The 17,174-nt window shown below is 41.8% G+C and overlaps 1 protein-coding gene across 1 annotated transcript in view; it reads left to right on the plus strand.

The window, feature by feature from the left end:
* Positions 1–17,174, plus strand: part of dnah1 (dynein, axonemal, heavy chain 1) — a 32,642-nt gene continuing 15,468 nt past the window's right edge. Inside the window, exons 1-49 of the mRNA XM_050038057.1 lie at positions 1–111; positions 1,018–1,197; positions 1,316–1,397; positions 1,550–1,724; positions 1,929–2,079; positions 2,203–2,335; positions 2,421–2,537; positions 2,658–2,895; positions 3,041–3,198; positions 3,326–3,537; positions 3,916–4,214; positions 4,411–4,561; positions 4,723–4,916; positions 5,032–5,257; positions 5,449–5,568; positions 5,667–5,749; positions 5,923–6,064; positions 6,263–6,418; positions 6,561–6,759; positions 6,874–7,127; positions 7,797–8,009; positions 8,111–8,275; positions 8,407–8,528; positions 8,837–8,942; positions 9,041–9,220; positions 9,360–9,500; positions 9,677–9,840; positions 9,962–10,075; positions 10,159–10,347; positions 10,456–10,561; positions 10,937–11,050; positions 11,139–11,288; positions 11,633–11,719; positions 11,848–12,034; positions 12,128–12,219; positions 12,328–12,482; positions 12,646–12,823; positions 12,909–13,103; positions 13,214–13,333; positions 13,683–13,841; positions 13,957–14,058; positions 14,158–14,298; positions 14,515–14,675; positions 14,757–14,914; positions 15,065–15,238; positions 15,687–15,865; positions 16,105–16,335; positions 16,441–16,637; positions 17,010–17,145. Of these exons, the coding sequence (XP_049894014.1) occupies positions 1,021–1,197; positions 1,316–1,397; positions 1,550–1,724; positions 1,929–2,079; positions 2,203–2,335; positions 2,421–2,537; positions 2,658–2,895; positions 3,041–3,198; positions 3,326–3,537; positions 3,916–4,214; positions 4,411–4,561; positions 4,723–4,916; positions 5,032–5,257; positions 5,449–5,568; positions 5,667–5,749; positions 5,923–6,064; positions 6,263–6,418; positions 6,561–6,759; positions 6,874–7,127; positions 7,797–8,009; positions 8,111–8,275; positions 8,407–8,528; positions 8,837–8,942; positions 9,041–9,220; positions 9,360–9,500; positions 9,677–9,840; positions 9,962–10,075; positions 10,159–10,347; positions 10,456–10,561; positions 10,937–11,050; positions 11,139–11,288; positions 11,633–11,719; positions 11,848–12,034; positions 12,128–12,219; positions 12,328–12,482; positions 12,646–12,823; positions 12,909–13,103; positions 13,214–13,333; positions 13,683–13,841; positions 13,957–14,058; positions 14,158–14,298; positions 14,515–14,675; positions 14,757–14,914; positions 15,065–15,238; positions 15,687–15,865; positions 16,105–16,335; positions 16,441–16,637; positions 17,010–17,145 (7,683 nt within the window). The 5' untranslated portion in view covers positions 1–111; positions 1,018–1,020. The remainder of the gene's footprint in view (positions 112–1,017; positions 1,198–1,315; positions 1,398–1,549; positions 1,725–1,928; positions 2,080–2,202; positions 2,336–2,420; positions 2,538–2,657; positions 2,896–3,040; positions 3,199–3,325; positions 3,538–3,915; positions 4,215–4,410; positions 4,562–4,722; positions 4,917–5,031; positions 5,258–5,448; positions 5,569–5,666; positions 5,750–5,922; positions 6,065–6,262; positions 6,419–6,560; positions 6,760–6,873; positions 7,128–7,796; positions 8,010–8,110; positions 8,276–8,406; positions 8,529–8,836; positions 8,943–9,040; positions 9,221–9,359; positions 9,501–9,676; positions 9,841–9,961; positions 10,076–10,158; positions 10,348–10,455; positions 10,562–10,936; positions 11,051–11,138; positions 11,289–11,632; positions 11,720–11,847; positions 12,035–12,127; positions 12,220–12,327; positions 12,483–12,645; positions 12,824–12,908; positions 13,104–13,213; positions 13,334–13,682; positions 13,842–13,956; positions 14,059–14,157; positions 14,299–14,514; positions 14,676–14,756; positions 14,915–15,064; positions 15,239–15,686; positions 15,866–16,104; positions 16,336–16,440; positions 16,638–17,009; positions 17,146–17,174) is intronic.

Here is a 17,174-nt window from a genome sequence, read left to right on the forward strand (position 1 = left end):
GTTAACTTTCTCTGGGAAACTGAGATTTCAGAAGTTCAACGCGACAATATTTCAGCTATGCAGAGGAAACTTTACAGGAGAGTTACAACTCAAGGTTGAATTTAAAATAAGGTAACGTCTGCCAGTGGTATTTTTCTGTTGTTTACGAAATTATATTAGCAAACGTAACGTAACCTGGTTGTTAGTTTGATGGGAGGCATGAGAGAAGTGATGTGGCTGATGTAAACGGTCGGACCTGAACGCTGCATTAAATGTTGTTTGTGCTAACATTAGCAAACTAGCCAACGGTAACGTAACGTAAGTTAACGTTAGCTGTTTAGCAGCAACGGTCGGTTACAACGTACACGGAGAAACAAAACTTTAGTTGGTGAATGGTGTTGATTTCCCAATCTTCTTTTCAAAATATAAAGTTTGTTAAACTTTGTAACTGACGTTAGGTGCTTCCATATACAGTCTATGGGTGCTCCTTGGACACAAACAAAGGTGGGCTACTTTAACGTTAACGTGAAGTATCCACATTTTGTATGTAAGTTAACGTAAAGTGTGTTGAAGCAATAGTCTATACCAGGGGTCTTCGGCGGTTTTAAGGCAAAGGACCTCTTACCTGAAAGACAGACAGCACAGGGACCCTCTACTTAATATATAATATCGCATATTAAACTGGGCAGCTGGAGGTTGTCAGGCAGTAGGCCATATAAGCCTCAGGCTGCAGTCTTGACCTGTATTTGCTTTTCAGGTTGGTGACAAAGATAAGTTGTTGCAAAAGGCAAAATATGTTGGATTCATGTTAATGTGCATTGTAAGACATATATTGATATTTGAAAAGAAAAAGAAAACTTTCAAAAGATTATCAAACAATAATTTGGCGGCCACCCTGCAGTGACTCTAAGGGCCCCCAAGGTGTCCTGGACCCCCTGTTGAGGACCCAGGGTCTATACAGTTCAATTATTTTAGAAGAAACTGAAAGGATTAAATCCATGCTTCCTTGTTCACACATACATCATTTTATTCTGCAAGAAGATGGAAAGGAAATATATGCCTGGGGTTGGTGCACGAGTGCCTCGTCCCCCCAGCCAACCTCCAGAGCCAAGGCCTCCTGCTCTGAGTCGCAGGTGCAGACTCCCTCCACTCAGGAAATGTCTTATGACTGAACAGAAAGGCATCTACTCAGATATCATCACTACATCCAAGTTCCAGGTAAAATAAGCTCATGCACTTGATGCTTCAAATTCTGACAGACATTTCATTCTGATGTCAATGCCAAAAAAGAGTTTTTGTTGCGCTCTGATGAAAACCAAGAGTGTTTATTGATTAGTCTCGTACAGCGGGATCTGACAGCCAGCAGAAGTCACAGGGCCAATCCATCTCTGAGTTCAGGGATCTCAACAAAACAAAAGGTGAGATACTGTACAACATGACATTTTTACACTTGCATTTTCAGTCATTATTTTCGATACAACAATGTATTCATAAGAGAAATATAATACACTTCTCTAAAATACATGTTGCTGTGTGTAAAATCTTTGTCCTGCTGCACTTTTTCCCTTAGTTACACTTTCCAAGACTCCATCTGTCCAGTGTGAGCTTGTTGAAAAGAATAACCATGGACCTACCTCACAGCAATCACAGATTTCTTACTTCTGTCATGGTGGAGATAAACCCAAGGTCCAGATAGCCTACCAAACCATTCCTGGCCAGGTCCCTCGCAAGTTAGTGATAGAGAGGTATGCAATGTAGAGAGCGTATTGCATATACTGTAAGGCCAGATTCACTGCTGTGTGAGTAGGACATTGAGCTTCTATTATGCAGTACAAATTCAGTGGTTTTGTCCTACTGTACATTAGCTTGTTTAGTGGGGTTCATGAATTGGTTTAATTTAACTGACTGTTGTTAAGACCTGTTGATGCTGTTTTATTGTTTTCTCATAGACTTCGAAGGGAATATTTGGAAATAGACTTTGAACAGCTCCTGGCAGAAAAAGGCATATCCTCCAATCTCCTAATGCCAATACATCAGAGCAGTAGTGATGAGAATGTGACGACGACAGACAATGCTGTATCACCCTACCTCCCCCTGGAGGTGAGTCTGTTACTGCTGCATGTTTTTTTATGCCATTTTGCTTGTCATTTTCTGCACCATTGCATCCCATATTTAGGGGCTCATCACCACCCCACACTTATCTTTCCTGTGTTTCTCGTTTAGATATTCGACAATGAGGAGTATGAATGCCGGACTCCAGAAGATTGGCTTGCCCTGGGCAACGCTGAAGGATCACCTGATCGAAAACCTATTCCTGCAAAAGCCCTGCTGCCTACAGATAACAAGACCTTCTCTGGTAAATGACAGAAATATACTGTGCAAACAGAGATAGACATTAATTTCATTTCCTTGATGATTACTCTCTTCTCTCTCTTTTTAAGAGGACTCAAAAAGCTCCTCCCTGGAGTACAGCTGGCATTTAGTTGGGGTTCTTGACTATAGTAAGGAGAAATGTCAGTACCTGGTACAGAAAGTTCAACAAAAGAGCAAACTGACAGGTGAAGAAGTAAATCCCATCCTTACACAGTTTGTCTTATCATTTCCTCTTGTCTCTGTCACCCATTTTCATGTTGATCATGTATGTATACCTTTTACCTTTCTCTGTTTCGCCATGCTAGCAGGTACTAAGTTGTGGGTACCCAGGATCAGATTGTTATTCACTGCTGAGGATCCACGTGTCTTTGTCGAACGGATCCAGTTTGCTTTGGACCGGAGGAAGGAAACAGAAGCTCTGCTTCTCTACAACTTGTCTGTGGACTGCATGCCCATCTGGAGGGGAACACCCTCTCTTGATGCCCACAGTCTTCAGCGTATCAAAAGACACACCCTCTCAACCCCTGGGATCCGACTAAAAAAGTGAGTACTTTCAGTAAGTCAGTGTGAGTACTGCCGTCATTGTCTCCTTGTTCAATATAATCAGTTTGATAGATGATCCCTCTGAGCTGTAATGTAAACTCATGAATGCAGTGAATTAAGTGTATAAGAAATATTATGTGTGTAGTCTGGAGAAGTGTATAGGAGACCTGGAAAGGGAGGTCAAGCTGGATTATGACCGTACAATGAATTGCATGAGCTTTGACAAAGTAGTGACGAGCCACCCAGAGGAGTTTTCACACATCACCCTGCCACAGAGGGATCCTGAGGAGGCACCACAAAAAGGTTAGCCAGTTTGCCTTGTATACATTTGTTTGAGTCAGTGGGGTCGAGACTAAACAAATGTATTAGCACTGAACACCTGATATTCATCCTCAGAATCTAAACACTGTTTTGTTTTATTTATGTACAGAGTGCATTGAAGTTTCTCACATTGCTTATAAGGAGAACCAAGCTGCTTTTGTCTTCCGCTCCCTGCTAACAAAGCCAGAGGTGATCTGTGCATTATCTGAAATACGGTCTGAGTGCAACAAAGTAGCAACCATGAAGCTGTTCAATGTCACCTTGATCAAACCACTGCGACTGGACGAGTTTGAAACCATCCAGTCTCAAATGCATACTCAGGTATTGTAGCATTGGAGTAGTTTTTCCTCTTCTAGTACTGGGTATGACTTCAAAGTACCTTTCATTTACACTGTTTGATTGTCACTGCCACTACTGATGCTAAAACAAAGGGTCATCAGGGCACCATATCAGGCCACATATTCATGGTGAAACCATTTGTTTAGAGATTAACAGCAACAGCCCCTTATTTTAGGCTACTATGGTACTGGTAAAAAAAAACTCCTGTTCAAACCCCATTCATTCAAACATAACCATGGATACATTTTTGCTGCTGATGTTAATTGGAAATTACAGGAAAGACAAACCTTGCAGAAGAGGAAGAAAATACCTGAATTTCACATGAATATGGAAACCTCAAATCTTTTTCTCTTTCTCCAGATACACATGTTTCTTAGGGATTCATGGATGGTCACGCTGAGCAACAGCATACATACCAACCTGGAGAATATTGGCCTGGGCTCGTACAACTTGAAAGAATCTCGCTGGGAAATATACAGGATGTCTAAGCTGTACAGACTGATGGCTGTAGTGCGCTTTAACCTGCAGGACTCTCTGCGATTTCTTGTGCAGAATTCGCTAGCCAGCCTGACTCAGCTGCTGTTAAATGCTTGCCACAGTGTGCTGACATGTCCTCAGGACCTGGTCTGGGGGGACAACCTTACCACAAGCCCCTACAAGTAGGATATCATGCATTTGCACAGATTGGTACACATTCACATTCATATAAACATGAAGGATGTTCCTTTATTTTGGAGTCAGTTATACATTATATACTCTGTTCAGTTATAAGCAGTGTTTGAAAGTGAGTGTGACATAACCTATTACTCTGCTTTAGTATTGTGTTGGTTATATTACTCTATTCTCCATAACTAGGCCAAAAAAGAACCCTCTTTTCCTGGTGGACTTGGTTCTGGATCAGACTGGGGCTCATTACAGCACTCCACTGGAGAATTTTGAGACATCTGTTGTTAAGCTGTTTGATAAGGCCATTGTGGCCACGTACGACATACCACAGCTTGATAAGGTAAAATAAAATCTGTAATAATCTAGGTCACAGAGCATTAAATTAAAAACAGAAGTGGGATATAAAATTTGTTTATGATTGATTCTTCTATCCATGGATGATGACAATGACCAATACTTAAGGGGACAATAATTTAATAGTTCCTCTCTTGTCCATGCCAGTTTGTGATGCAGAAGTTGTTCATCGGTGGCAATCCGTTGCTTGAGTCAGTCAATTTGTGGGAACCAGAAGTAACTGAGCTGAGAGAGAAGGTCCGCAATTCTCTCATACAAGCAGCCATACCTCTCAGGGCTTATGCTGCTGAATATGAAAAACACTTAGAGCTACACAACTTGGACATAGAAACCCATGTTAAGTAAGTCTGAAATTATATTTGCAAGTTCTCCCACAAGGTTAAAAGTCAGTCAGATTTATGGTCCATTCAGTATGCTTTTCTTATGAAACTGAGTCATTTAAATCTTCTCTGCTAGATCTCATACGCATGCAGAACAGACATCCCAAGAAGTGAAGAGAGAGGTGGAACAACATCTCAAAGACAAGGAAAGGCTCGAGCAATCTCTGCCATCCTCCATTGTCATCGGCCCATTCGTTGTCCGTGTGGAGGCCATACGTCAGGCTCTCTCCAAAAAAAGAAAGGCTTTAGCAAATGCAATGCTGGACCACCTTGTTCTGAAGCTGCGCAAGCAGGTTGATGAAGTAAGTCATTTGTTTAGAGCCCGGAAAACATTTATTAATACTTAATTACGCAGTATATACTGTAAGTTTATCACATATTGAAGTGCCTTGTTCATTTCTTTTACACAGGACCTACATTTATTTCAATTTAAAAGTGGCCTTTCCCTTCTTTTTTAAATGTGATTATAAGCTTTTGTGTTGTATGTGTGTAGGCATGTGAAGAGTGCAACGCAATGAGTAGAAAGCTAAATGAGAAGCCCAACAGCGTTGAGGAACTGACTGAAAAACGGGACTGGATGAAGCAAATCCTAGAGCAGCTCAGGAATTTCAAGGTGCACATGCATGGACTGGCTACTTCTGTTATGTATCGTATGAAGGGTTACCTTTTCAATAAATCTGATTTTTTTTGTTTTCAATCTTTCCACAACAGGACCGTATCGGCAAGACGCTGGCAGACTATGAGCTCATGGAAGAACTTTACTACTCTCTTTCAGATGATGATGTCAATAAAAAGTAAGTGTAAAATCATGCTGATGTTGTGATGTTCGGAATTTAATTTGTACTGTTTAATTTGTATTTAATTTGTGTCTCATGTGAATAAGCATGATTTAATGGGTTCGCAGTGGTTAGAGTGTATAGAGAAAACTGAGAAGTTATTGAAATCATTGCTATACTTATCTCTGCAGGTGGAGAGCTATTGGGTGGCCTCAAAGGATAATGAGCCAGATGGAAGCAGTAGTGGTCCAGAATGCGGAGGATGAGGCACGCTTCCATAAGATCCAGCTGGCCGACCAGAACGACTTTGAGGAGCAGCTAACCTCTCTACAGGTCAGCTGAGTCAAATAGATTTTTTTGTGTAACAGCAAGTTAACTTGCAACCTTGTTTTGTCTGAAAGTAGACCTCCTTTATGATTTGTATTTTTTCTGAGGTCTTCTTATGAGCTGTCTTTCTTAAACTCATCCACTCTAGATCAGCAAAGTAAGTTGATGTTATCTGATTCTAAATCACAGCAACTGTGTTCACAGATGCTGGTTGCTGGCCTTGCCGTTAATACAGACATTAATCATGCCCATGAGGTGGCCAATGAGATGAGGCGCACAAGCAAGCAACTTAAGGAATGTCACACAATGGCTCAAACCTTCAACTCCAGAGAACGTCTGTTTGGTATTCCTGTCACTAATGTAAGTGAAAGAGAATCCTTCAAATGATGTCTAGATACATTTTGTCATTTCAGATAACAGATTATTTCCACTTGTTTTTAACTGTTAAACAAACTGTAAAATAATGCTTTTTCTGACAATGAAATCTAAACGTGTATTACAGTATGATCGGCTGCAGAAGCTGGTAAAGGACTTCCAGCCTTATAAAGATTTATGGACCACCACCTCAGATTGGCTACGTTGGCACGAGAGCTGGCTCAATGACCCACTGTCTTCCATAGACCCTGAGCAGCTTGAGCGCAATGTTACAGATGCCTGCAAGACCATGCACAAATGTATCAAACAGTTTAAGGACATTCCTGGTAGGTGACACATCTATCACCATTCAAACTTGACAAAGTGAAGTGTGATTGTTACAGTAATATGTCTGACGTGTTCTTTTCTTGGCCTGCTTTCTTTGTTTTACACAACTCCAGACTGTCAGATGGTGGCAACTGTAATCTGCAGCAAGATTGAGGACTTCCAACCTTACGTTCCTCTGATTCAGGGCCTGAGGAACCCGGGGATGGGGAGCTCGCACTGGGAGATGCTTTCAGAACGCATTCAGATAAAAGTCAAGCCCAAAGCCAACTTGACCCTCTCCCGCTGCCTGGAGCTTGGCCTACAGAACCACATGGATGACATTGCTCATGTGGCTGAGGTGGCTGGGAAAGAGTACACCATTGAACAGGTACCCTGGAACGGGAGACACAGTCTGAGTACAGTGTTTGTAAAGTGTTAAGTTATGTATAGAGTGTCACAATGTTTGGACAGAATTGGGTCAGCTTATTTGTAATTTTATCAAGTGAAAATGCAGTTTTCATAATAGTTGCATTAGATGTGTGTTACACATTTGTAGGCTTTTCACACTGCATTCTCTTAGCCCTGGGCAAAGAGTTGACCCTGGGCTAACTTAGCCCCTTTTCACACACACACATTACTCACCCAGGATAAACCGAAGCCAGAGGCTTGACGATTCACACTGCACCTCTGCCAGCCCTTGGTTAAATGTCAGTTGAAACACGTAACACATGTTAACATTCTAAAATTCTGTTGTTTACTTTGCCCCATTTTACACTGGCTACTTTTATCCCAGAGTTAAGTCAACTTTCAGGGATAACCCTGCAAACTCAGGGCTAACTCTGCTTCGGAGCAGGGCCAGAAAGCCCCAGGCTAAAGTCAGGGTTAGCCCACTTTGAATGTGTCAGGACTGTGCCAGTGTCACTGTTTCTCAGCTGATGGTGACACAGAGACTAAGTGACTCATGCTTTTATAGCTCAAAGCAGCTCCACTCTTTTGTCTTGCTAAAGCACACTGTTAGTGTTTGAATATCTTTTGTTTTTCACACGCTCTCACTCAGGCTCTGGAAAAGATGGAACGAGAGTGGTCGACAGTAGTCTTTGATGTGGTGCCCTACAAGGAGACAGGCACTTACATCTTGAAGAGCCCAGATGAAGCATCCCAATTGCTGGATGACCACATTGTCATGACCCAGAGCATGTCCTTCTCTCCCTTCAAAAAAGCCTTTGAGGGCCGAATCAACACCTGGGAAAGCAAGCTCAGGATGACTCAAGTACACACAAACACACACACACACTCACTTAGGAGCTTGTGTCTTGTATCATTATCAGAAGTGTCCTATGATGTACTGCTGCCCTCTACTGGTGCTTGCAGGATGTGCTGGAGGAGTGGCTGACATGCCAGCGTTCCTGGCTCTACTTGGAGCCCATCTTCAGCTCTGATGATATCAACCAGCAGCTGCCTGTGGAAGGAAAAAGATACCAGCAAATGGATCAAACATGGAGGAGCGTCATGAAAAGTGCCTTTAATAATCGAAAGGTCAGCGCTTCCACAACACTTCATTTTAAAGGACTAAGGATTTGTTTTTATACAGGGATAAATATAGTGCTAGATGATAATGATGCTCACTGATGTAAACTGTTAGTGTGTGTCTCTACCTTTATCCCAAGGTGATTGAGCTGTGTCCAGATGCTCGTTTACTAGACAAACTGAAAAAGTGCAACACGCTGTTAGAACAGGTGCAGAAGGGTCTCAGTGACTACTTGGAGACAAAACGAGGCTCCTTCCCCAGGTAAGCTTCACTGAAAGTATCCTGGAATACACATACCATTTCCTGAAGCGGGTATGCATGGATGTAACTTTTTCATATGATACCACAACCAACAGTGAGTGGCCATAGAAACGTGCTTTGGTTGCTATAAATAAGGGAAGCTATGATACCAAAAGGAAAACAAACAAATATCTTGATAAAATAAAGGCTACTTAAAAAAACAATTATGTACAACAACCACTCTTGGTCTGTTGACATTTTCTGACCAGAAACACTGTTAATTACACAGACTTAGTTCAATTTACTGTACAGTAAATATTTGTTTGCAGGTTTTACTTCCTGTCGGATGATGAGCTCCTGGAGATTCTGTCCCAGACCAAAGATCCTACTGCTGTCCAACCGCACTTGCGCAAATGCTTTGAGAACATTGCACAGGTTTGTTCTGGCTGGTTTCTTTACAGTTGTTCTGCTCATACATTACTGGAAGTATAACGTGTATACCACATATGACTGAGACTTCTGTTGTTTCTCAGCTTCAATTCCAGTCAGACCTACAGATCACACATATGTACTCTGGAGAAGGGGAGGAGGTGAAGCTGTCCTTGCCAGTGTGGCCCACTGGAAATGTGGAGGACTGGCTCAGGGAAGTTGAGAAATCTATGAAAGCCACATTGAGGGACAACATTGACCGCTCACTCAAAGTCTACCCTGAGGTCTGTGACCCTGACTCTTACTTTGATGTTTTTTATGTGTTTGTAGTCTTGTATTGCTTGTTTGCACAATTTTAAAGTGAGGCATATATATGCTGTCCAGTTTTCTGTATCATCTGCATGTGCTCTCTCGACCCCTCAGCAACCTCGTGTAGAGTGGGTGTTATCATGGCCTGGTCAAGTGGTGATAGCTGGCTGTCAGGTCTTCTGGACTGCTGAGGTGTCTGAGGCCTTGGAGCAGGGAGACTTGGCCAGCCATCTTTATCCCCAGCTACAGACACAGGTGTGGATTTAGTATTAGAGTGATCAATATTCAAACTGAATAACACTTTGAATATCCATCATTTGTGAATGATACACAGATTCTATTAATCATTGCTAACATTTGCATTGAACATTATGAACGCTACAGTATATTGTATACAGACATTCTTAAGATTTTCCATTTTGTTTCTGAAGCTGGGTGACTTGGTGCAGCTGGTGAGAGGACGTCTGTCTAGGATGCAGCGAGCTGTGTTGTCCGCCCTCATCGTCATAGAGGTCCATGCTAAGGATGTTGCAGCCAAACTGGTGGAGCAGGAGGTCTCAAGTGTTAATGACTTTGAGTGGATCAGCCAGCTCAGGTTATCTGTTTGTTTTGTTGCTCTGTAATTGTTTTGCTTTTCAGTTCTGTCACTGTATACCATCATTATGCAACACTGTGGGTGCAGAATACGTTTAATACTGATCTGTTACTATTTGTAGATATTACTGGGCTAGGGATGACCTGTACATCCGTGCTGTGAATGCAGAGTTTTTGTATGGATATGAGTACCTTGGTAACTCTGGACGTCTGGTCATCACACCTCTTACTGACAGGTAGTTGTTAATTCTAATGTTCATTCTGTTTTTTCCTGAATGCCATATACTCATTCGAATACACCACTTCCTGCCTCTTTCAGATGCTACCTGACCCTAACAGGAGCTCTACACCTGAAGTTTGGAGGGGCTCCTGCAGGTCCAGCAGGGACAGGAAAGACAGAAACCACTAAAGATCTGGGAAAGGCGCTAGCTATCCAGACAGTTGTTTTCAACTGCTCTGACCAGCTGGACTTCATTGCTATGGGCAAGTTTCTCAAAGGACTGGCCAGGTGAGAGGCAGTTACTGAAGTGTGATTAAAAAGTCTGCTGTTAAACATCACAAATCTTCCATCAAACACATTCATTTTGTATTTTTATGTCTGTCCTCCTTTCTGTAGCTCTGGGGCCTGGGCATGCTTTGATGAGTTCAATCGTATTGATGTGGAAGTGCTGTCTGTGGTGGCACAACAGATCACCACTATACAAAAGGCCCAACAGCAAAGGGTGAGAAGCTGATTGACTAGAAATACACATGCTGGTACCTACTGTGCATATTCACAGAGTTGCAGTTTTTCTCATGCTTCACATGTTTGAGTTGTAAAAATATCAGAGATTACACTACTCACTAATACTGAAAGCTGCTCAGCCAACTACAGCACTTTCCTTTTTACAGAATTAAAGTTGATGTCAATCATTTAAATTCTTAAAGGGACCAGTCTTGCTGCAAGTAAAATTGGAATCAACTTTTACTTTTCATTGATTACTTTCCTTTTATAAAGTTGCAAAATTTATAAATTGTTTTTACCATCACTGCATTCCACACACATAGAAGTAGTTATATGTATGTCAAAGACAACTGTGACTGTATTGTGTTTTTAGGCTGAGCGGTTTGTGTTTGAGGGGGCAGAGATCCCTCTCGTCCCTTCTTGCGCTGTATTCATCACCATGAACCCTGGTTACGCTGGACGTACTGAACTGCCCGACAATCTCAAGGTTTGAAATGATGATTTAATTTTAGATAACTGTACAACACTGAGGTTACTCAGATGGGGTTCACAAAAGGAGATTATATTTCCTACAGGCACTGTTTCGTCCTGTGGCCATGATGGTACCTGACTATGCGATGATAGCTGAGATCTCCTTGTACTCATTTGGCTTTAGCGATGCCAAAGTCCTCTCCAAGAAGATCACCTCCACTTTCAAGCTCTCCTCTGAACAGCTAAGTTCTCAGGTATTGTATGGACTCAGAGGAGATCAGAGTTAGAATCAGCTGAATCTCCACATCCATTTCTATCCACCAAGAAAATGTGCTATTTGTGCAGGGCAGGGGGCGTATGTGGTATTGAAAAAGGAAGTTAAATTAGCATGCGTATAATGTGACAGACATTACTTCTTTAAACATTAGTAAAACTTGAATTTTACAGCATTAGATGGTAAAATATTAGTATAGGACACATACTTACATAGTTAACATGTTCCTTATAGGATGGAGAGATGCATACAGTATGTAGGTGTATGTATATAAGAATAAGAAAGATATGAAGATATGATGACTTTGCTCTTGTTTGTATATAGGATCATTATGACTTTGGCATGAGAGCTGTGAAGACTGTGATCTCAGCTGCTGGAAACTTGAAGAGAGAAAATCCTGACATGAATGAGGTTTGAAATGTTTTATATCTTTTGTTTATGAAATAAAGTGTGAGACAGTGTGACCCAGATTTTAATGGAGTTTGAAAAATGACTTGTCAGTTAATATCGTATCCTTCTGCAATCTGGCTGTCTCCCAGGAATTGATCTGTCTGCGAGCCATTCAAGATGTAAACGTACCAAAGTTTTTACAGGACGACCTGAAGCTCTTCAACGGTATTGTGTCCGACCTTTTCCCTAAGACCAAACAGGAGCCAATCAACTATGGCACACTGGAAGAGTCCATGCGTAATGTCTGCAACCAGAAGAAGCTCAAAGATGTGGATGGTTAGTTTTTTGGAAAAACAGAAAGTATGTTTCTAGATATGCAGGTGCCTGTGTTTTTAGGATGAGTAGATGACAGTATTTTGGTGATTGCAGGTTACATTAGTAAGTGTATTCAGCTGTATGAGACCACGGTGGTAAGACATGGCCTGATGTTGGTGGGACCGTCTGGATCTGGTAAAACCAAGGTGAGTCTTTTACTTGTCACAATATTGTTTACAGTTGTATTCGCAAGTTGACAGTGATTTTTGTTCTGCAGAGTAGAGTCCTGTATGTATTACTGTTGCATGTGTCAGTGTTATGAGATACTAGGGGCAGCAATAACAGTTCTGAAGGGCCAGCCCTCTGTGAGTGGTGGTGTGTACGAGGCGGTCCACATATATGTCCTCAACCCCAAGTCTATCACCATGGGACAGCTCTACGGGGAGTATGACCTGCTCACACACGAGTGGTAAGTATTCTAAACAAACCAAAGAACAAACAACAAAATGCAGACTTATACTATACACCAGTGACTCTCACAGTGGGATCAGTAGCACTCTGCCAGGGGTCCTTAACTGAAAAACATTAGTAACCTCTGCTCTACACACACTTTTTCTCCCCCCCCCCCATAGGACCGACGGTATCCTCTCATCTGTTATCCGTGGAGGTGCTGCATCCATGGACAAAGACAAAAAGTGGTACATGTTTGATGGGCCAGTGGACGCTGTATGGATTGAGAACATGAACACTGTGCTGGATGACAACAAAAAACTGTGTCTTAGCTCAGGGGAAATCATCAAGCTCACTGATGTACGGTTAAGTTCTCACAGTCCTAATCTTTTTGACCCCGTGTTGTTCCACATGTATCCAGACATTTTGTGTTTTCCTCGTGCAGGTGATGACCATGATGTTTGAGGTGCAAGATCTGGCGGTGGCATCTCCAGCCACGGTGTCTCGCTGTGGTATGGTCTACCTGGAGCCCAGTATTCTGGGCCTCACCTCTTTTACAGAGTGCTGGCTGAAGCAACTCCCTGAAGCCCTGAAACCGTTCACAGAGCAGCTCGACTCCCTGTTTGACAGATTCCTGCAGGTGACAGGGGACACATAACTGAGAGACACCAGCAGGAAATCCTAAAGCTTTTCATTATAGTTGATTATGATACTATAAACAATGTGTTGCCTTTGTTTCATTTTACCCAGGATGCCATCACATTTGTCCGCATATCAGTAAAGGAGGTCATCACATCTCTGGACAGCAACCTCACCTGTAGTCTGCTCAAACTTATGGACTGCTTCTTCAATCCATTCAACATTAAAGAGGTGTGTGCAGCTTCTCTTGTGTTAGATTGCCTCCCATGAAATGAATATATAGAGATTTTTGTGCAAATATGCTGTTTGAAGCAACTGGAACACTCACAGGAGTTTCAGCTTTATATGGTAAATATTGTGTGGTTTAGGGAAGCTGTACAAGGTACTTTAAAACATCAACTTTTTAGGCAGCCACTAGTTCACCGGGTAGAACGAGCACCACATAAAAGCTGAGTCTTTGGCAGAGCCTGGGTTTAAATCTGATCTAGGCCCTTTGCTGCATGTATAGTAGTAGTTATGCTAAGTAAAGGCAAAAAACCTTAACAATAATTATGAAAACATAAGCTTCATTTTCTTGTAGGGTGAGAGGCCAGCGCCCCAAAAGAAACTGGACCGTCTGAAAGAACTGATTGAGCCCTGGTTCTTTTTCTCTCTGGTGTGGAGTGTGGGAGCCACAGGAGATGCAGCCAGTTGTAAGCGATTCAGTGCCTGGCTCAAGAACAAAATGGCAGAGGAAAAGGTCATGTCAGCATCTCTGTTTTAGCATCCCAGTACCAAAATAGTTTTAATGTAATTTGTATTGACTGTTGGATTGTTTCTTGACATAGATTAATGTGAATGTATTTGTCCTTCAGATTGAGTTATGCTTTCCAGAGGAGGCCCTGGTGTATGACTACAGGCTCGATGATGCAGGAATTAGTAACTTTAAGGATGATGATGAAGATGAGGAAACAAAAGTAAACAGATTATGTTTAATCAGACACATTTTTCACACAAATAACACCATTAGATACATTTTTGCTTTTCATGCAATCATCCCTTTACCTGTTCTCTAGGTGCAGTGGGTCAACTGGATGAAATACGCAGAGAGTGTTGTCATCAAGCCAGAGACAAATTATGCTGACATCATGGTTCCCACTCCAGACACAGTGAGAATGTCTTTCCTCATGGACATGCTTTTGACAAATAAGAAACCTGTGAGTACTGTGATTGCTGTTGAGCTTCACACATCTGTCTACATACACTGCTGTTTTGAAATAAATGTGAAAAAACTGTACTGCTTGTCAGTATAATATGTTCGCAGTTTAGCACTAATTGAGAATCCAAAATAAATGCTTGATGTCTAAATGCTTTTATTCCGTTGAAAAGGCACCATTAGACTAGATGTATGTTTGTCTGTGTGTGTGATCCAGGTGCTCTGTATTGGGCCAACTGGCACAGGAAAGACCCTGACCATGTCAGACAAGCTGCTGAGGAAGATGCCTGCTGAATACATCACACACTTCCTCATGTTCTCTGCCCGCACCTCAGCCAACCAGACTCAAGATTACATTGACAGTAAACTAGATAAAAGGTATGTCAGCTCCACATTATTTACAGTACAACACTATATTTATGACCCACAATTTCAACGATGCATGTGCTTGTGTGTCAGGCGGAAAGGTGTGTTCGGACCACCAATAGGGAAGCATTTCATCATGTTTATTGATGACCTAAATATGCCCATGTTGGAGACCTATGGTGCTCAGCCTCCTATTGAGCTGCTGAGGCAGTGGATGGACCATGGAGGCTGGTATGACAGGAAACAGATAGGTGAGAATCCCACCCTAGTGTTTCTCTATGCCCGAAATATTAATTGTCACTGTTCAATACATAGATTTTGCAGTTGTTATTTTTGCTCAGAAATGCAAATCATCTCTGTATGTTGAGCTTCTCTTTAGTTTCCCTGCTCTCTCTCCACAGGGACATTCAGGCAAATAGTGGACATCAATTTTGCCTGTGCCATGGGACCCCCAGGTGGAGGCAGAAATCCCATTACCCAGCGCTTCACACGCCACTTCAACTTCCTGTCCTTCACTGAAATGGAAGATGCCAGCAAGAAAAAGATTTTCTCCACCATTCTGGGCAGTTGGATGGGTGAGTTGGGCCTGCAAATATGTTTGATGTCACTGGTAGGGCAGGCTTTTCAAGGAAGAGAATGTTCATGTTAGGTAATAAAAAAAATAAATAAAAAAAAGTTTTTAACTGGATCTTTGTTCTCTTTCAGATGGAAGTATGAGTAAGAGGGAACCAGGCAGTAAGTCAGGGACACAGAGAAAGGAAGTAGATTAAGAGTGCAAAAGGTGTAAAATGTCATTTAATACTCAACATCAGTTAGTATAGCTTGGATGATAAGAGAGACAATACAAAACTAGTCTGAATAATTGTCACACATTTATAGATCATATTTTAAAACATGTTGACCAAAGCTTGTGGAAGTGTCTTGTAATAAAGTATTGTCTCATAATCTTATGGTTATGACTTTCACATGATTTTCATGTTTTATTTTAACACTTCTCTCTTCAATCCTGCTTTTTTTCATCAGGACCTGTACCAGCCATCCAGCCACTGAATGAGCCTCTTGTAGATGCTACAATCCATGTCTACTCTACCATTACCTCCCAGCTCCTCCCAACTCCAGCCAAGTCCCATTACACCTTCAACCTCAGAGACCTGTCCAAAGTCTTCCAGGGCATCCTCATGGCCGAGGCTGGAATGATAGAGGTAGTCAGATCCTTTCAGGTTTAGTCACTTGATCCATTAAGTACTTAGAAATTCAATTCGATTTGAAGCAACTAGTATCAGCAGTGCACTGTGTGGCTTCACCCTAACAAGACACGAAATAAATATGGGTGCCATAGAATTATCATGTATGAAAAAGTTTGAAATAAGAAAAAATATCATAAGGATTGAAAGTACATCTCAAAAACCCCATAATAAAAGTCTTACTTTGGTGATTTTAGGACAAATTGCAGCTGTTGCAGCTGTGGTACCACGAAAGCTGTCGGGTTTTCCAGGACCGCCTGGTGTCTGCTGAGGACAGGGACTGGTTCACCTGTCTCCTGAAGGACTGTATTCAGGAGTTTGACTGCAGCTTTGAAGAGGCTGTGCCCTCTCGGCCTGTTCTGTATGGAGATTTCATGATTCCTGGAGCCGACCGCAAAGTCTACACACTTATAGAAGACAATGAAAAAGTGAGTGGTGACAACCAGAATTAGAGATATATTAAGGTATGTTTTTTTTGTACATCACCAAAATGCTTTGAGTTTTTTTTACCCCATATTTTACATTTAATTTAGTTGGTGAAAGTAATGGAGGAATACATGGAAGACTACAATCAGAGCAGTACCACCAAGATGAAGCTGGTGCTCTTCATGAATGCCATTGAGCATGTGTGCCGTATTAGCCGCATCCTGCGCCAGCCTCTGGGCAATGCCCTGCTGCTTGGAGTGGGTGGGAGCGGACGCCAGTCACTCACTAAGCTGGCTTCACATATGTGAGATTCCCACATTTTGTACAACTCCCATGCCAACAGACCAAATACAGCTTTCTTTAAAAAGCGAAACAAGTTTTTTTGATTGATGTTTGACTGTATGGTCCGCTGTTTCCACTGATTTTAACACACTAAAAAGTCTGAATGAGATGTGAAATAGATGCATTAATATATGCAACAATGAACATTCACTTGTCTTTATTTATACCAGTGTTGCATTAAGTATTGATTATTGAATAATAGTTCAGGTTCAATGGTTGCTGCTTAAAAAAACAACTTCTGAGATTGTTTAACCACAAAGTATACACAATTTACTGTAAAAGTCCTTGAAGTATCCTGTGTCCCAGTCCTCACAGTGTGTTTGTCCATATTCAGGTCAGAATATGAGTGTTTCCAGATCGAGCTGTCTAAGAGCTACGGTCAGACAGAGTGGAGAGAAGACATTAAAAGCATCATGCTAAAGGCCGGCCTTCAGAACCAGCAGATCACCTTCCTCTTTGTAGACACACAGGTGAAGCATTCTCTTATCACCTGCACGTG

The sequence above is a fragment of the Epinephelus moara genome, chromosome 24 (genome assembly GCF_006386435.1).
Source record: "Epinephelus moara isolate mb chromosome 24, YSFRI_EMoa_1.0, whole genome shotgun sequence".
Classification (NCBI taxonomy): domain Eukaryota; kingdom Metazoa; phylum Chordata; class Actinopteri; order Perciformes; family Serranidae; genus Epinephelus; species Epinephelus moara.